Below are 12,078 nucleotides of genomic sequence, written 5' to 3' on the forward strand. Positions count from 1 at the left end.
GGCCCAACAATTATTTATTTTCCAAATGAATGACTGGCGATTGATTCATACATTCAACAAATATTTACTGGTCACCTATTATGTGTCACATCCCGGGACCTTTAGCCCCAAACCAAATAGCATGTTCCCTGTCCTCGTGGGGCCCCAAAGTGTCACTGAAAAGTAGTTACAGTCAGTGCCATCGGGCACTGGCAGGGCTGTGGGTGCCCAGAGCAAGGATGTCACTTGGCCCCAAAAGGCTGGGAAGGGTTCCTGGAGAAGGAGAAGGCTGAGCTCAGCCGGGAATCGAAGTGCAAAGGTCTGGAATTGGAAAACACGGCAGGACTGGAACAGAGAAGGCAGGGGCGGGAGAGCAGGTGGGTTTGGGGCTGGAGGGGTGGGCAGGGATCAAGTCCACAGGGATGGCTGTGCCAATGCAGAGTCTGGACCTTCCCCCGGGGCACTAGGGAGCCATGGGAGGTTGTGGGCAGGAGACTGATGTAACGAGATTCACATCTTGTCTCTTTCACCGTCTCGCTGGGTGAACCTGAGCTAGTCCCATCCCTCTGAGCCTCAGTTTTCCTCTATGTCAGGTGGGAGGCGAGGTCCAGGAAGGACCTGGCAGCCCAGATATTTTGGGCCCTTCTTGGACTTTGGGTGACCTCCTCAGGTTTGATGATTAACTCCCAGCCACTTGGGGTCAAGTCAAGCTGCTTGGCCCTGATCCCCAATGAGAATGCTGACAGTTTCATTCCCATCTGCACATTAAACATGCGCCCATCCCCAGGTGTTCTGTCCTGACCTGGGCGCTGGGAACAGAGATGGTAAAACCCAGTTCATGCCCTGAGGTGGCTCCCGGCCTGGAATGGAGAGGAAAACAACCAATACAGTGACAATTCTAACACCCCCTAGGGGGACAGAGGACAGACAGTCCCCACTGGACAGCTGAGGGTGGGATGGGCTCAGGGAGGGCTTCCTGGAGGAATAGGGCCTTAGCGCACAGCTCAGGCTTGGACAAAAGGCACAACTGCTGCATTTATTATGCCTACTGTGTGCCAGCCCTTGGGAGGTGAGCACTGTAATGAACTCTACATTGTGGAATCAGACTTGGCTCAGAAAGGTCGAGGCATTTTCCCAAGGTCACACAGCAGCGGCAGAAGCAGGGCTCACACCCAGAGGGGCCAGGCTCCAGAGCTCCTGGCTTGAAAGAGGTTGGGGAGGGGAAAGCCAGGGTGGCTGCATCAGATGAGGCTGGAGAGACCGGCCAGGTCAGCGACCTGTCCCCTCCCAGGGCCACCTTCGTCAGCCAGCCCCTGTCCCTGATACCTCAGGCCGCCACACGCCCACCTTGGCCGGTCCCTTGGGTTATTCATTAAGCTTTATTTCATCACCCTCACCCCCCGCTGGCTTTCTTGTTTGCAGGGCGAGGGAGCTACATGGAGAGGAGCGATGGCACCTTGGACAAGGGCGGTCGGCCCTCCAGATTTGCAGGGTGAACTCTGGACTCGGGCCATGTATTTTCCAAGCCACGAGCCTCAGTTCCATTAAACGGGTGAGAGAACTGGGGTTCAGGCAGTCATGCAGCCAGCCTCGCTGGCGAGTAACCCAGCTGAGGTTTGGACCCGGGTCCCCTAACACCGGATGCAGCTTAGGTAACTTCTCAGACCCTTGCTAAGATGATAAACCATTCTAGAGCACAGAGGATCTCGTTTCTGCCGGCTGGAGCTAATTCACTCTGTCCTCTGCAGAGGGACATGGCTCTCCATCTGCCACTGTCCTTACCTCTTCCTATTGCATTTCCAACACCCGACAGACCTGTCCCTGGCCCTGTGGATATCTGAGTTTGAGGCCCTCGAACTCTCCCTCTCTCCTTTTGCCCCTGAAAACAAAAGGAGTCCTTTAGCAAAGGAGAAGCTGGGGCACAGAGAGGTTAAGTAACTTGCCCTGCATTGCCCAGCAAAAAGGCCATGGGGCCAATCTTCAAGGGACCCCACATCCAACCTGGATGCTGTTATCCCAAGAGACATAAATCCATAGCCAAGGTGTCTGAGCAGAAAGAACCAGCAAGGGCCTGATAATGCACCCTTTTTGTGGGTGGGGAAACTGAGGCCCATAGAAATAAAGGAAACAGTTTAGCATCTTGTCCGTGTGAAGCAGACTTTCATAATTAAGCCACTCGTTTATTCATTGAGCAAACATTACCCCAAACTACCAAAACCTAGGCCCTGTGAAAGGCGAGATGGAGACAGATAAGATACATCCCTGGCCCTCACGGGGCTTGCGGTCGCCATGTCAGTCAATGGATGCAATAAAGTGTTATAGGTGCAGCAACAGAAAAAATGCAAATAGGGCAACCCTGAAATGCCATTTATTTTATTTTTATTTTTATTTTTATTTTTTTATTATTATTTTTTTTAAATGCCTTTTTTTTTTTTTAACTATTAAGTTGACAAAAAATTTTAAAAAGCAGAAAAGCAATAAGAGCCGGGGCTGGGGAGTATGAGCGTGAACAGGCACCTCGCGCGCTGCTGATGTGACCAGGAATCGCCATATGCCTTGGGACATGACTCTGTCAATATCCATTCCAACTTGATAAATGCCACCCCTCTAACCTAGGCATCGTCATTGGGGGGCTTATTTTCCAAGAAAAAAAGTACCAGAGGGTAAGGCTAGGGGCCTGAGAGTTTATTCGAGTGCTGTCTAGAATGGCAGCAACGAAAATCAGAGAAACGAGAACACTGGCCGCTGGCCCTGGCGGCGCGGATCCGTTGGTTGGGCATTGCCCCAGGCGCCAGGAGGTTGCCGGTTCGATTCCTGGTAGGGGGCGTGCAACAGGCCACCAATCGATGTTTCACCTTCACATCTAAACCTATGAACCCAAAGCAATGCTCACAAGGCATTTTAAGTGAGAAAAAAACAAAAAACTTGTACAATGTGTGGTGACTTTTATTTACAAAGACCACGACCAGAAGAGGCTGCTGTACCAGTCTTTGGTGGGGTCCATACCTGCAGGCCCGGGGAGGGCAGTGCTGATAACATCAGTTATCCTGGGGCAACAGGGGGAGGGGGGAGGAGGGAGGAGAGGTAGTTACGCCCGCCCCCCCCCCATGGCAAGTGAGACTGAGCAATTGAATCGTAAATTTTATTCCATTTTTATTAAATAGCCACAGGTGGCCGGCGGCTTCCGTTGGGCCCATCTGGAGCATCCACCTAGGAGACCTTGTGGATCCCAGCGTGAGAGGTGTCACTGTCGCCAGGGGCAGGCAAGTGTTGGTAAATCTTTCCCTTTGTGTAATGATTGCCCCATTCGATACAGATAGAGAGCTGAGTGACATGCAGACAGAGAGACAATTACCAAACAGGGACAGTAAATAAACGGTGGGTCCGTGGGGCGCCCAGAGGGACGCAGCCTTAGAAAATCCCACACCCGGGAATCAAGGGGAACTCGGCCGTGGCGACACCCGACGCGCCCTCCCTCGGCTGCCCTCAGCCCTTCGGTCACATTGCTGGTGGATACGGACTTGACCTGCTGAGATGACGGTGGCATTTCACTGCCATACCCGCCCTCCCCAGACCCTAGAACCCCAGTCTACTCGGGAGAGAAAACATAGGGTCGGTGACCAGTGCTTCTCAACAGCCGTCAAGGTCACTGAAAACAAGGGAAGTCTGTCTGAGACACTGTCACAGCCAAGAGGGGCCCAAGGAGACATTCGACCAGCTGTACCGGGGTGTCCTGAGTGGGATCCTGGGACGGAAACAGAAAGTTCAGTCAAAGCTACAGAAACCTGGATGAACAGGCTCCCGCGAATACAACGTATTGGTGTTGGCTCTGGGGCGAGCCAGCGCAGTAAGGCCCTGACAGTGGAGGCCTGATTCGCTTGTATCAGTGTCACCAAGGAAAAAAATATTTTCACTTCTGGGGGTGGATTGAATAGCCGTTGGACACAGAGTAACAGCTTTTTGGTCCTGGCTGACCTTGGCACGACTGGCATTTGGGGCCAGATCATTTCTTTGTTGTGAGGGGCTGTCCTGTGCGTGGTAGGATGTTGAGTGGATGGAGGAGAGAGTTGGGGGGGACCCAGAGGGGCCCAGGTGGGTGCGGACCTGCCCTCAGGCCGCTCCTGGTCCCCTGGGGAGAGACTCCAGGGGCTGCCAGGCTGCAGAATCCCAGAGGCTCCGACCCAGACTTGCAGGGAGAGGAGACACGAGGAACCGGGTCTGGAGGGAGGACTCGGGGGAAAAGGGGACGGAAGGGGTGGGAAAGTCCTGGATGAGAAGAGGAAGACCAAAGATCATCAGAATAGCAGCTGCTGTTCCCTGAGCCCTTGCCCCGCGCCTGGCACGGGTCTGTCATCCCCTCTCAGTCTCCCAAAACTCAGTAGCTCCCACCGGCCCCGTCTCTCGGGGCAGGAAACTGACGCTAAGGGAAGCTGCGCAGCTGGGTGTCAGCTGCAGCCCAGATGCGATGGACTCGGGAGCCGGAGAACTTAACGAGTCAGGAGTTCGGGGCTGGCTTCACCAGCTGCAGGGCAAACAGAGGTGAGAGCTGTCTGTTCCTCCCCGAGAGTGAAAACAACCGTCAGAATCCCCACCTCCCGCAGCCAAGGACACCGTGATCTCGCCACCCTCGGGGACACTTCCCGGGAGGGGGTGATGTAACAGAGCTCTCTACACTTGCTCTCTGGAACCAGACACGCTTCAGATGCTGGAGCCCCAGGCATGAGCCGATCCCCCTGAGGTTTGCACAGTGACAGCGGCCAGCCTCCCCCAAGACCCTGCAGGAGCTGACCGGTCAGAAAGTCCCCGGCACAGCCAGACTCTACCTGGTTCTGCTCTGATTCCTCCTCAGGGGGACCTTGGGTGAGGCCCCTGCCCTGGTAGGATCTCAGGTTCCTATTCATGTGATGGGGCACAGAACCACACATGTACATGTTTTTTATTTATTTAAAAATGAAGATCTGCCCAGATGGCAAATATTCATGAATGGATGCATAGGTAAATAAATGTGGGCTGTCCACACAACGGAATACTATGCAGCCATGAAGAGGAACACAGCACCGACACGTTACAACATGGGTGAAACTCTCTCAATAACATTATTACTTAAACGAAGGATATGCCCAACCAGGATGTCAACAACAGTGGTGTATATTTTGTCTTTTCCCCTCTCGTTGTTTCTTTTATGATTGATTTTTTTTTTTATTGGCTTTAGAGAGGGAGGAAGGGAGAGGGAGCGAGTGAGAGAAACACCGATGTGAGGGACCCATCGATCGGTTGCCTCCCGTCCGTGCCCCAACAGGGGACGGAACCAGCAGCCTGGGTATGTGCCCTGACCGGGAACTGAACCCTGACCTTCCGGCCAGGGCTGACTGATTTTCTTAACTTGCCTTTTTCAAATCACAGCAGTGACACATTCTGTCTGCACGTGAGCCCGGGCGCCCCATCACTTAAGCTCCTAGCCCCGGGCGCCTGGCAAGTGCCTGCGGACGTCCCACCGGGGAGGGGCCCGGGCGTGCCTGCGGGGGGTCCGAGGGCAGCAAGCGGGCCGCTTGTCCCGCCGAGAGGGACGGCTCTGCCGGCTGTCCGAGCCCTCGCCGCCCTCGGTCTCATCGATATTCTTGTCCCAGCCCACGGGACACGAGAGCTTTGTTGATGGGTCCAGGGAGCGGGCCCAGGGCTGTGTGTGTGCCGCCCTCTGCACAGACGGACCCCCTGCCCGCCGCCAAGGACAGACAGGCGGCTTGGCATGGGGAGCATGGGGCGGGGAGTGAGGGCTGGTGCAGGGACCTGCGGTTCTGTGACAACGATGACGATGGTGACGCTGATGACAATGGCTGCTAACGCTGAGCCAACGCCGAGTTCTGGGCCCCTTGGGCACCTGCATTACTGTGTCAGCTTTTCCCAGGAGAGCGGTGCCGTGATCAGCCCCATTTCACAGAGCGGCAAGGGGAGGCTCCGGGGGGCAAAGCGGCTGCCCAGGGCCACGCGGCTGGTACGCGGCAGTCAGGACCTGAACCCTGGCCTGCCTGGGCCGCACCCACAGTGCCACTTCCCCCGCATAACAGAATCGTAAGGGGATGGGAGCCGAAGGCAATGAAGAACTGACCGGACTGTGCGACCGGGAGTCGGGCGGCTGGGCTCGAACGCCGGCTCGTCCCCCTCACTGTCTGTGCCTCAGCTTCCCCTTCTGGGAAATGGGGTAACGGCGGTGCCTGGGGTTTGTGTCTTGGGTGTCTCTCTGTGCCAAGCGCACGCTGGTGACTTCAGGTGCCTTGTCTCACGCCATCCTCCTGGCAGGCTTCCCCACGGTCCTCGGGGGGTAGCCACTGTCCCTTTCGCGAAAGAAAAAGCTGAGGGTGGGGAAGGGGAGGTGGCAGGAGGAGAGGCAGCAGGAAGCTGCGCGGTGAGGAGCCGGGGCCTCCCCTTCCCCTCCGGGCAGCCCCAGGCCTCGGGCCAGGGGGCGGGGCCTGGCGGGGGTGTGGCTGGCCCTGCGGCCCCATTGGCTGCTCAGAGGCGCCCCGGGAATAAAGCCGGGGCCTGGTGGCCCTGGGACAACTCAGAAGACCGTCCTCCTGTCCATCGAGCCTCCATCCGTCTGTGGACTGTCCACCGGTCCATCCACCTGGACCATCTCCAGCCTGTCCCTGCCTCTCTTGGTCCAGCCACCCAGCTCCATCCACGTGGCCCTTCCTGTCTCCCAGCAATGACTTCCCGAGAGCCCCTGCACGCCAAGACCCCCGTCCGTGACAGCATGGCCCTGTCCAAAGTGGCCGGCACCAGCGTCTATCTCAAGATGGACAGTGCCCAGCCCTCGGGCTCCTTCAAGATCCGGGGCATCGGACACCTCTGCCAGACGGTACAGGACAGCTCCAGGCGAGGGTGGCAGGCCCCCTTTCCTCAAGGGGGCAGGGCCAGTGCCACGTGAAATCCAAGGAGTTCCAGGCGAGGCCCAGGGGACCCCCACAATGCCCGAGCACCCGCCCTTAGCACTTCCTCTGGGTGAGGGGTGCCCGTCGTGAAGGCCCCCTACGGGCTGATCCCGGAGCTGTCAGTTGCCAGCCTGTCCATCACCCTTCCCTGAGCCGGGCTCTCTGGGGAGGAGAGATGCCATTTGAGAGGCTAGGGTCGTACAGCTTCCGTGTGAAGGAAGGAGAGCTCAGTTAGAGTCACGGGGGGGGGGGGCAGGTGGGAGGGAAGAGCCCAGGGACAGCCTGACTCCCTCCCTCCTGTCTCCACAGTGGGCTGAGCGAGGCTGCAAACATTTCGTCTGCTCCTCAGGTAAGCGGCCTGCGTGCCTCCTCCTGTCCTGTGCTGTGTGTCCTGGGGCCAGGAGCTCCACCTCTCTGGGCTGTTGCAGACATTGCAGCGGGCCGGGTTTGGAATCTGAGGGAGGCCTGAGGTCACCAGGGGTGTCCAGAGGCCGGAGGTGGGGCTCCCGGGCCCTCCGGTGCTGACATCCTCTCTACCCCTCACCCCTGGCAGCGGGCAACGCAGGCATGGCAGCCGCCTACGCTGCCAGGAGGCTGGGCATCCCCTCCACCATCGTTGTGCCCAACACCACGCCCGCCCTCACCATCGAGCGGCTCAAGAGTGAGGGTGCCACGGTCAAGGTGGTGGGCGAGGTGAGAGCGACGTGGGGCAGGGGCCGCGGAGGACAGCCGGGGGCAGAGGAGGGTCCCCGGCCGCTCACCGCCTCCCGCCACCCCTGTGGTCTTGCAGATGCTGGACGAGGCCTTCGAGCTGGCCAAGGCCCTGGCCAAGAACAACCCAGGCTGGGTCTACATCCCTCCTTTTGACGACCCCCTCATCTGGTACGTGGAGCCCAGGGTCAGCTGGCGCGGGTGGCATCCACCTCCTGCACCACGGGGTGGGCACCTGCCACAGGGCGCGTCTTCACATTAGTGGGCACAGCAGCTCACGTGTGTGCACGCACCGTCACGTAGAAGCACACGCTCGCGCTCCAGCGCCCCCTCCACGGCACTGGGCAAACACGAGCTCAGGTACACAGGCGCCTGCCTTCGGTGCCCCCGGGAGCTATCCCGGGACTGGGATTTAAGGGAAGGCAGTTCGTGTGGGGGGTGAGTCGCCAGGGGAGTGGGCAGGAAAGAAGCCACTAGCTGGGGCTCTCGTGGGCAGGGGCCTGCTGTGGGCAGCTGGAGCTTAATTCCTTGGGGGCCCCCGGGAGCCAGCATGGAACACAAACAAGTTACCCCCAGCAGGAGAGGATGCTGGGCGTTTACACACCAATGCCCGCGATTCCTCATTTGCACGGTCGCCGGGTCAGGGGTGTTCTCGGGCTGTTGCAGCTCCAGCAGCCGGAGGAGAACTCCGGGCAGAGCTGCAGATGCTGGCAGCTGGGAATCAGGGTGGAGTCGGGGAGAAGACTATCCCCGAGGCCCATCGGTGCTGGGGGTGAGAGCAGATGGAGGGGCAGGTGGCCTCTCTGGGAGCCCTGCCTGGCGCCTCCGGGGAAGCGCGGCCCTGACCTGCCGCCCTCCCCCGCCCCCCAGGGAAGGCCACACTTCCATCGTGAAGGAGCTGAAGGAGACGCTGAGCGCAAAGCCGGGGGCCATCGCGCTGTCGGTGGGCGGCGGCGGCCTCCTGTGCGGAGTGGTCCAGGGGCTGCATGAGGTGGGCTGGGGGGATGTGCCCATCATCGCCATGGAGACTAAGGGAGCCCACAGCTTCCACGAGGCCACCTCTGCCGGCAAGCTCGTCTCTCTGGCCCAGATTACCAGGTGAGCAGCCGGGGGTGCCTTCATCGGGGGGTTCAGTAAGCCTTGGGGCGATCCCCCCTTGGTGCCAGCTGCAGGTAGGCCCGGGTGTCCCATTTATAAGGAAACTCAGGCTTTGCTCACTTGCCCAGGGCCACACAGCCGGTGAGCGGTACTGCTGGGGCTGAGTCTGAGACTGTGTGGCTCCGACCCCGAACCTCACACTTCCTCGGGCAAAAAGTCTGACACTCGTCATGTTTCGAGCTCCTCTGTGGTAGGGTTTTGAGCTCCTTCAGTAACCGGCCAAACATTTACTGAGCCCCTAATATGTGCAAGATACCGGCTGATCCTGGGAAGAGAGGAGTGAACTCCTCTCCCCAGGAGTTCCCATCCCAGCCCCAAACCTCTGAGCCATGGTGTTTAATTAGGATTAGGCTCAGCCATTATACAGGAATCCAAAATAACAACGATGTAAACAAGATTGAATTTTATTCCCTCTCTTATTAAAAAAAGAAAAGTCTAGAGGTAGGCAATCCGGGGGCAGCTCCATGAAGCCAGGGGCCCAGGTTCCCTGAGTTTGTTCTCTATCATTTTTACTATATAACTTCATGAGACAAAAGAGCTGCATAAGTGCCAACCATCACATCCACACTCCACCTGGCAGGAAGGAGGAAGCAGGGCAGGAGCTAGACCCCCTGCCTTTAGAGACAGACCCAATATTTCCACTTACCTCTCATTGGCCAGAACTTAGTCACATGGCCACACCTGCTGCAGGGGAGGCTGGGAAATGTCTTCCTACCAGGCATCCCTGTGTGCAGCTAGGCTAGATGGGTAGACAGGTCTCTGCTACAGATAGGGAAGACTGAGTCCAGGTGAGAACTCCTTCTGGATTCCTGAGCCCCACACCCCGGAGCTACCGTGTTGGCCTCTGATCCTCCAGCGTCGGGAACGTAGAAGTGGTAGTTGAGCACCTACTATGGGCCATGTGCTGAGCTAAGGGCTGAGGTGGTCCAGGCAAGGAGATGCTCATGGGCGAGTGGGGAAAAGAGCTGGGAATAGACCCAGTGATGTCTCCGGGGAGGCTGGGCTGAGCACGGCCACACTGATTATATGAGTCCAGTTCCTGAGGCCTATGGAACCTGTCTGTAGTCCAGCACCGTGGCTCCCTGAGCGAGTGACCGCACACTCCCTGCCTCAGTTTCCCCTTCTATAAAGCTGAACCAGTGAACGACAACAATTGTTGATGCTTGCGATCGGCACCTAACGCCTTCTCGGGAAGTGGTCACTGTGTGTGTGTGTGTGATGGGGAGGATCCTTTGAGAATCCACGGGGGGCCACAGGGCTGAGTGCTCCCCCTGGAGGACTCCTTGGAGGAGGCAAGGTGGGACTTGGGCGGGCAGAGCGGTGCTGAGCTTAGTGAGGGTTAAAAGCAGGTGAACATGGCAACTGGGAGCAAAGGCTGGGAGCCCTATCAGGGACCACAAGGGGGCCTTTCAGTCAAGTCAAACAGAAAACGGTGCTGTCAACCCCCATTCGAGCAGTCTGGGTCTTATTAGAAGACCCCGCTCTGCTTGGGATGCCCCTGGGACTTTCTGAGACTTTACAGCTGTAGGGAGAGTCCCCGACCCCATGCCCATGGACCCCAGGTCCTCCTCCCTCTCACACCCAACTTTCTGTCTGTCTCTCCTTCCCCCTCCTGACCTCCCCCTCCCTCCTCTCTCCCACCTCTGCTTCCCCCGTTCCCATTCTCCATGCCCGCCCCCCGCCCAGTGTGGCCAAGGCCCTGTGCGTGAAGACCGTGGGGGCGCAGGCCCTGAAGCTCTTTCAGGAACACCCCATTTTCTCGGAAGTTATCTCGGACCAGGAGGCTGTGGCCGCCATTGAGAAGTTTGTGGGTATGTGACCAGTCCTTTCAAGGCCCAACCTGCTGGTTCAGGAACTGAGTGGCTGTCCCGGCCACTTGGTATGCCAGGGGAGCCCATCGCTGCAAGTTTACCCACAGTTCTGTCTCCCATCCCTTCCTAGAACTTTCCATTGGAGATAATACAATGCAGTGGTAAAACCCAGAAAGGCCAAAGGCACACGTGAAGAAGCAAGCCTGCTAACCATCACAGCAGGGAACAATAACTGAGTATTTAAAATGTTGATTCTGAGCTTCCTGGCAGCCAGGGTAAAAAGGGAAAGTATAGGTCTCAGTGATGGATTCAGAAGTGGGTCTATAACTAGGGTGGACACTTTCTGGGTTCAGCCCAGGACAGTGGCACACACACACATACACACACACGGTAGCATGTAGGCTGCCGCTTATTTCTCCTGCACCAACAGTTTGGCTAAGGGACCATGGCACTCTTACTCAGATGACACCTCAGGATCCTTCTCAACACACTGCGCAGGCGATTTCCGTGATCTTATCAGCGTTAGCACTGATGATGAAACCCAGCCCTGGCCCAGGGCTCGCGGGGTCAATCTAGGGTCACGGTGGAAGGGCCCAAGTCTGCGGCCGGCGCTCCAGGGCTGGGAGCGGGTTGGCTTCTTAGCCCGGAGCGATGCCACTCGCCCAAGGGTCCCCTTGCGCCCTGTGGAACTCGGGCCCCGCCTCACCAGCCCCTCCCCTGGCAGATGACGAGAAGATCCTGGTGGAGCCGGCCTGTGGGGCAGCCCTGGCCGCTGTCTACAGCAACGTGGTCCAGAAGCTGCAAGGAGAGGGCAAGATCCGCGTGCCCCTGTCCTCGCTCGTGGTCATCGTCTGCGGGGGCAGCAACATCAGCCTGGCCCAGCTGCAGGACCTCAAGACCCAGCTGGGCATGAAGAGCAAGCTGCCCAAGTGAGGGTCCTGCCCCACCCGCCTCCCTCCCCGACCCGGGGACCCCCGCAGGGGCTGGAGTTTTATCCAGCGCCTCCTTGTACTTTTTACTCTGGTGCCCGGTTGCGAGCCTGCGGCCGGGCCAGTCGGTACCTGCTGTGGCCACGAGCCCACGGTGCAGAGGGGCCAGCGGCCAGCAAGGCCGTGCACTGAGCCCCTGCTACCTGTGTGACTGCTCTGTGATCGTCCTCAGCCCCCCTACCGGGGTGACAACTACCCACGTGGAACATATCTGGTCCCCAGAGCAGGGTGGGTGTGGGACTGAGATCACAGCAGGATGCTCCTCCTCGGGAGGCTCCCACCTGGGAAGGTGGACAGGACCCCCCCTAGGGGAGGGCACCATCTCCAGGAAGCCCACCCCCGCCATTACTCATTTTTCTAATGTGCAAACATTTTCAATGAAAAAGAAAAATAGGTATTTATGAAGCGAAGGTCCTTTGCGTCTTTCCCATCATCACTGTCTCCCTCCCCTCCACCCACCCCGCCGCGCCTGCTCCCAGCCCCGCTGTCAGCAGTGAGCAC

The 12,078-nt window shown here is 58.2% G+C and overlaps 1 protein-coding gene across 1 annotated transcript; it reads left to right on the plus strand.

Moving 5' to 3' along the window:
* The first annotated feature begins 6,682 nt into the window (after positions 1-6,682).
* SDS (serine dehydratase) lies at positions 6,683-11,521 on the plus strand. Its single transcript, XM_016203051.2, has 7 exons — positions 6,683-6,835; positions 7,218-7,257; positions 7,462-7,601; positions 7,699-7,790; positions 8,490-8,717; positions 10,464-10,588; positions 11,313-11,521. The coding sequence occupies exons 1-7, from the start codon at positions 6,683-6,685 to the stop codon at positions 11,519-11,521; spliced, it is 987 nt and encodes a 328-aa protein (XP_016058537.1).
* The last annotated feature ends 557 nt before the right edge of the window (positions 11,522-12,078 follow it).

Source organism: Miniopterus natalensis, chromosome 20, assembly GCF_054644295.1.
Source record: "Miniopterus natalensis isolate mMinNat1 chromosome 20, mMinNat1.hap1, whole genome shotgun sequence".
Taxonomy (NCBI): Eukaryota; Metazoa; Chordata; class Mammalia; order Chiroptera; family Miniopteridae; genus Miniopterus; species Miniopterus natalensis.